The sequence below is a fragment of the Hemibagrus wyckioides genome, linkage group LG02 (genome assembly GCF_019097595.1).
Source record: "Hemibagrus wyckioides isolate EC202008001 linkage group LG02, SWU_Hwy_1.0, whole genome shotgun sequence".
Lineage (NCBI taxonomy): Eukaryota > Metazoa > Chordata > Actinopteri > Siluriformes > Bagridae > Hemibagrus > Hemibagrus wyckioides.
In genome coordinates, this window is record NC_080711.1 from 3,007,037 (window position 1) to 3,013,091 (window position 6,055).

General features: G+C 36.4%; 1 protein-coding gene across 3 annotated transcripts; it reads right to left on the bottom strand.

The window, feature by feature from the left end:
• Nucleotides 1-1,257: 1,257 nt before the first annotated feature.
• Nucleotides 1,258-5,874, bottom strand: si:dkey-283b1.6 (uncharacterized). Of its 3 annotated transcripts, none has more exons than XM_058406555.1 (4): nucleotides 5,684-5,874; nucleotides 4,741-4,816; nucleotides 3,468-3,696; nucleotides 1,258-2,392 (listed from the first exon to the last, which is right to left on the bottom strand). In XM_058406555.1, the coding sequence occupies exons 2-4, from the start codon at nucleotides 4,776-4,778 to the stop codon at nucleotides 2,270-2,272; spliced, it is 390 nt and encodes a 129-aa protein (XP_058262538.1). In that variant the 5' UTR covers nucleotides 4,779-4,816; nucleotides 5,684-5,874; the 3' UTR covers nucleotides 1,258-2,269. The 3 variants fall into 3 exon arrangements, with proteins under 3 accessions (XP_058262538.1, XP_058262554.1, XP_058262547.1); XM_058406571.1 differs by lacking the exon at nucleotides 5,684-5,874 and adding an exon at nucleotides 4,987-5,677; XM_058406564.1 differs by lacking the exon at nucleotides 5,684-5,874 and adding an exon at nucleotides 4,987-5,677 and having other exon boundaries at nucleotides 4,741-4,873.
• Between the last annotated feature and the right edge of the window lie 181 nt (nucleotides 5,875-6,055).

Genomic DNA, 6,055 nt, shown 5'->3' on the forward strand with positions numbered 1-6,055 from the left:
TGTGCCACGAGATAATGTATTTACACCAAAAGACAACGTAGTGAGGACATGAGATAGCATAGTGAGGGCACGAGTTAACATTGTGAGGACATGAGGAAATATATTGAGACCACAAGATAGTAAATTGATGCCATGAAATAACAATGAGACCACGAGATAATGTGTAATAATAAGAACATGAGATAGCATAGTGAGGACATGAGATAATATATCAAAGCCACAAAATTGAGACCATGAGATAATGAATTGAGACCACAAGATAATGTATTGATACCACAAGAAAATGTAATGAGGATATGAGATAATATATCAAGACCACAAGATAATAAATTGAGGCTATGAAATAACAGAGACCATGAGATAATAAATTGAGGCCATGAGATAATGTATTGACACCAGGAGAGAATGTAGTAAGAATATGAGATAGCATAGTGAGGACACATGATAATATATCAAGACCACTAGATAATTGAGACCATAACAAAGAGACCATGAGATAGTAAATTGAGGCCAAGAGATAATGTATTGACGCCATAAGAGAATGTAGTAAGAACATGAGATAGTATAGTGAAACCACAAGTCAACATTATGAAGACATAAGATATTAAATAGAGGCCACAAGATACTAAATTGAGGCTATGAAATAACACTAATACCATGAGATAATGTATTGACACCAGAAGAGAATGTAGTGAGAACATGAAATAATATATTGAGGTCACAAGATAATAAATTGAGGCCATGAAATAACAGACCATAAGATCAAATGACCATGTATTGACACCAAGACAGAATGTAGTAAGAACATGAGATAGCATAGTGAGGCCACAAGATAACATAGTAAGGACATGAGATAATATATTGAGATGACAGAATTATGAATTGAGGCCATGCAATAACTTTAAGACCATGAGATAATAAATTAAGACCACGAGATAATGTATTGACACCAGGAGAGAATGTAGTGACAAAATGAGATAGCATATTAAAGCCACGATAAAGATAATGTAGTGAGAACATGAGATAGCATAGTGAGGCAACAAGATAACATAGTAAGGATATGAGATAATATATTGAGATGACAGAATTATGAATTGAGGCCATGCAATAACATTAAGACCATGAGATAATAAATTGAGACCACGAGATAATGTATTGACACCAGGAGAGAATGTAGTGAGAACATGAGATAGCATAGTGAGGACACGAGATAACATAAGATAATATATAGAGATGACAAGATAACAAATTGAGGCTATGAGATGTTTATTGAGACCACTAGAGAATGGAGTGAGGACATGAGGTAGCATATTAAAGCCACAAGATAATGTCATGAGGACATGAGATAATATAATGAGATAATACATCAAGGACATATTAAGGATTCTGTAGAATATATATTAATACATAATATACAAATTAAGCTTCTTATATCCATCAGCTACTATATTAAGCCTGTGAGTAAACATTTTGGAGATTTTTGTGTCATCAATCATTTATGGCATTCATTTAATTGATACTGAATCTTTGGCCTTAAAATATTTACCTGTGTCTTGAATATATTCATTCAGGCTGATGTCTTAAAAAATAGTGTCACCTTCCCAAAATCATTTCCAGAAACATCTGCACCAAGCTGTTAGGTTGGTGTAGAAGACATAAGTAGTAGATCTTACAGTGGTCACCATCTTGTATAAGAGATTCATACCTTCTGGCTCCACCCCCCTAGACCCCGCCTCCTACAGATTGAAGGTGGAGATGTTATAGTTCTTATTATTTCGGTGAATAAAGTCTATGGCTGCTGTCTCACAGGATCGATAGAGTAGAAATGTGACATTATTGGAAGCAAAAATGCGGTTTGAAGATTTGAGTATTTATTTATGTAAAAGATTTCCGAGGCTTTTATTAGCCTCACAGTGTGAATACAGAATGATTCGATTCCAGATTTCTTTCCGTAAATTCTTAACATCTAACATTTATTTATTTAATATATGAGAGTCATGCTCTTTCATTCCAAAGTGCTTTCTCTGTGGAATAACTTAAATGATGTGCATCAGTCATCACAGTTTGTGAATTTTAGGCAATTATATACATGTTTTCTGCTCATCTACAAAACTGAAAAATGGCTATATTTACACATATTACAAATATCTACAGGATTCCAGGTAGAAAAATAGCAGCTGTGCCTTTTATTCTGTGTGACTAGTCCGTGGTTGTGTTGGAAGGAAAGACATGTTCAGCTTTCCGTTGCACAGTTCCTCACTCTCTTCTCTTACTGTGGCGGCGCTGGAGCGGACGGAGCGACCCAGGCCGGGTTGGAGGAGATGAACGCAGGACTGAGGGATTCTGTGTACGATGGAGGAGGATCGTGAGGATAGTCGGGTTTCACCACCATCTGCAGCGAACAGACACGGAGAAATGAGCATGTGATTGTTGTGAGTTTTATTGGCAGCAAAGTGTCTGCTTTCTTTCTACGTCCATACAAGACACGAAGCCATGGCAACAAGTGAGAACAACTGGCCTGGGTGATTCCTTGACCCCCGCTCACTCAGAGCAAAAAATAATCTTGTAAATACTGCTGCTATTGCCAAAAGTTTTGGGACACCCCTCCAAATCATTGAATTCAGGTGTTGTTTTTCAGGGGTTGGGCTCGACCCCTTAGTTCCAGTGAAAGGAACTCTTAATGCTTCAGCTTCATACCAAGACATTTTGGACAATTTCATGCTCCCAACTTTGTGGGAACAGTTTGGGGATGACCCCTTCCTGTTCCAATATGACTGCACACCAGTGACCAAAGCAAGGCATAAAGACATGGATGAGTGAGTTTGGTGTGGAGGAACTTGACTGACCTCAACACCATAGAACACCTTCGGGATGAATTAGAGGGGAGACTGCGAGCCAGACCAAAACTGGGACGTCTGTCTTTACATAAATTGTTACATGAATGTAATATGGAGTTGTCCCACCCTTTGCAGCTATAACAGCTTCAGCACTTCTGGGAAGGCTTTCCACAAGGTTTAGGAGTGTGTCTAGAAGCAGCTTTTGTGAGGTCAGGCACTGATGATGGACGAGAAGTCCATCAGGATTCTGTGCAGGCCAGTCAAGTTCCTCTACGTCTTGGTATGAAGCTGAAGCATTAAGAGTTCCTTTCAGTAAAACTAAGGGGCCGAGCCCAACCCCTGAAAAACAACACCTGAATTTAATTCAATGATTTGGAGTCTATGATAGGTCTATGATAGCTCAAAGTTCTATGGTCTATGATAGCCTGGTCTATGATAGCTCAGTGGTCAGACTAGTGATCGGAAAGTTGTGTGTTTGAATCCCAGGTCCACCAAGCTGCCACTGCTGGGCCCTTGAGCAAGGCCATTAACCTTTAATTGCTCAGTTGTATAAAAATGAGATAAATGTAATTCTGCCAAATGTCTGGGTTCTTGGTGGTGATGGTAGTGATGTTGGTGATGGTGATGTACCTCACTGTAAGGTGGAGGAGGAGCGTATTCCTGGCTGTAACTCGGTGTTCCTCTTTGTTGTTCTTCACGCAGTGAACAGGGGATGATGTAGACGGACGACGGAGGCTCTAGAGCATGAGCCGACGCTGCTGCCAGCTGCCTCCGTTCGTGCCTACGCCGCCGACTATGCAGATAACATTTACACAAACCAGTGCAGAGTATAATCACAGCAAACGTCGGGATAACAATCCTGCAGAGGAACAGTTCAGTCAAAATAATTAACTACAAATAAATGTCTGAAGCTTCATTCAAATAAAATAAAAAAGAAATGAATTTACATGTAAATGTATGACAGTGTGTCTCTAAAAAATTAATAAAAAAATGTAAGGGTTTAATCCTTCAAAAAATATTTTTTTAAAAGCATATATAGAATAAGTTTGATTTTTTAAAAATAAATTTATATGTAAATGTCTGAATTTGAATGTGTAAGTCAATTTCAGAACTTAGATTATTAAAAAAAATCTTTATGCAAATGTTTTATTTTTAAACCAAAGTATAGGTTAATGACTGAAGTTTGATTATTAAAAAAAATATATGTAAATGTTGGAATTGTTTTACTGTAAAAAAAAATATATATATATAAAAAAATTAAATGTATTAGTAAATTTCAGAATTATTATTCTTTAAAAAACATGTATTTGTAAATGTTTTTTAATTCAGGTATAAGTAAATGTCTGAAGTCTGATTATTAAAAAAATTACTTCATATAAATTTAATGAATTAAATTATTTGAAAAGAATTAAATGCATATATAAATGTTTTTAAATGAATGTATATGCAAATATCTGAATTTGATTACTTAAAAATGTTAAATTAATGTATATGTAAATGTCTTGTGTTATTATTTTTGTAAAATAAATAAATAAAAAATAAATGTATGTGTAAATGTCTAAATTTGATTACTTAAAAAATTTAGTATTTTATTAAGACAAATTAAATGTATTAAGTTAATATTTTTGTACTTTTTGTAATTACTGTACATGTAAATGTCAAAATAAATTTTAAAATTAAATGTATTTGTAAATTTCAGAAGCTTTATTTTAACAAAAAAATGAAATGTATAACCAAAAATCTGAATTTTTATTATTTTTTTTTATTAAATATTATTATTAAATTAAGTAAATGTCTTTAGTTTGATTCAAATTTTTGGAATGAAATTATCTGAAGTTGGAGAAATTTTTTTTTTTTTTTTTTTTAATGATTTATCTCTGTGATTTTAGGAAATGACACTCACTGGAAAACGCGAAAGATCAGCGGTAACTGGGTGTCCATCTTACTGATGAGACGGTCAGCGACTTTCAGAGGATCTCCTGAGGTAATGAGAATCAGTTTAAAATGTTTTCTGTAGAGATTAAACCAACAGCAGCCTAGAATTCGAATGAGATTCTGGTTAGTTTGGGTTCATAAATATTAAATCTGACACCTTAGACACTTTCACTAAAATATTTCCGAACACATTTATAACACACAGCTGACTTACCTGCTAACGATGGAAGGCTTTTGTTTACGTTTCGAAACTCCAGTCAGAGCTGAACTTCCTCAGTCTCAGCTGGACAGTGTGTGTGTGTGTGTGTCTCTGTGTGTGTTACAGTTTATGTTCTGACGCCTCCAACAGATGAGGAAACATCCAGGATGAGAACAAAGCTGGTCATTAACTCATAAACGCAAGCAGGAGGATCTTTAAGTGAGAGTCTCACATGACAAGATTTATTGGGATATTTTATTGCCATTACCAGAAGGACCAGCATCTAAAAAAAGTCCTGGAAGTCCAAAGCGATTTCTATATCTGATCACAATCTCAATTTTATCTCACGAGACACCATTTCTACTTCCCGATTCAGCTAAACGAGCCAATCTGAATCTTTAAGATTAAATATTTGCTTATTTCCTTTACATGTTAAAGCAGGGATCCCCAAATTGGGCTCACGAGATCCACTTTCCTGCAGAGTTTAGCTCTAACCTAAGCTCCAACACACTTGAGCGTGCTAATCAATGTCTTCAGGATCATGAGGAAATCCCAGGTAGAGGAGTTTGATCAGGGCTGGAGCTCAACTCTGCAGTGCACTGGCCCTCCAGGGCAAGATCTAAGGAACCCTGCGTTCAAAACTGACCATCACTCGGGATTAAACATGTCCAAGTAATTTCTACTATATTTTTACTATAAACAAACATCTTACCTGAAGGTGATCAGGTGATCTCGTCCGGCCTGGATCTCAGACGTCGAGTGAGCCTTATCACCTGCGTCTACACGCACACACCTCGGTGTTTATTACCGCGTCATGCTGGTTAAAGTCACAGTGCCTGCACTCGTCATGTCATCAAAATAAAGGCGCGTTCCTGACCACCCAAGCGTGGACGCTAGTACGCTAATACATGTTCTTTATCAGGGCTTACAACACGCTTGATTTATGTATTTGCAGTCAAAACATTTCCTGATCCTATATATATAAACTTCAAGAGATAAAGTTAAAGGAGCGGTGTGTGATATATGTTCGCCCCCTACTGTCTATAAGGTGAACTGCATTCCTTTAACCCCCCCTTCCCCCCCC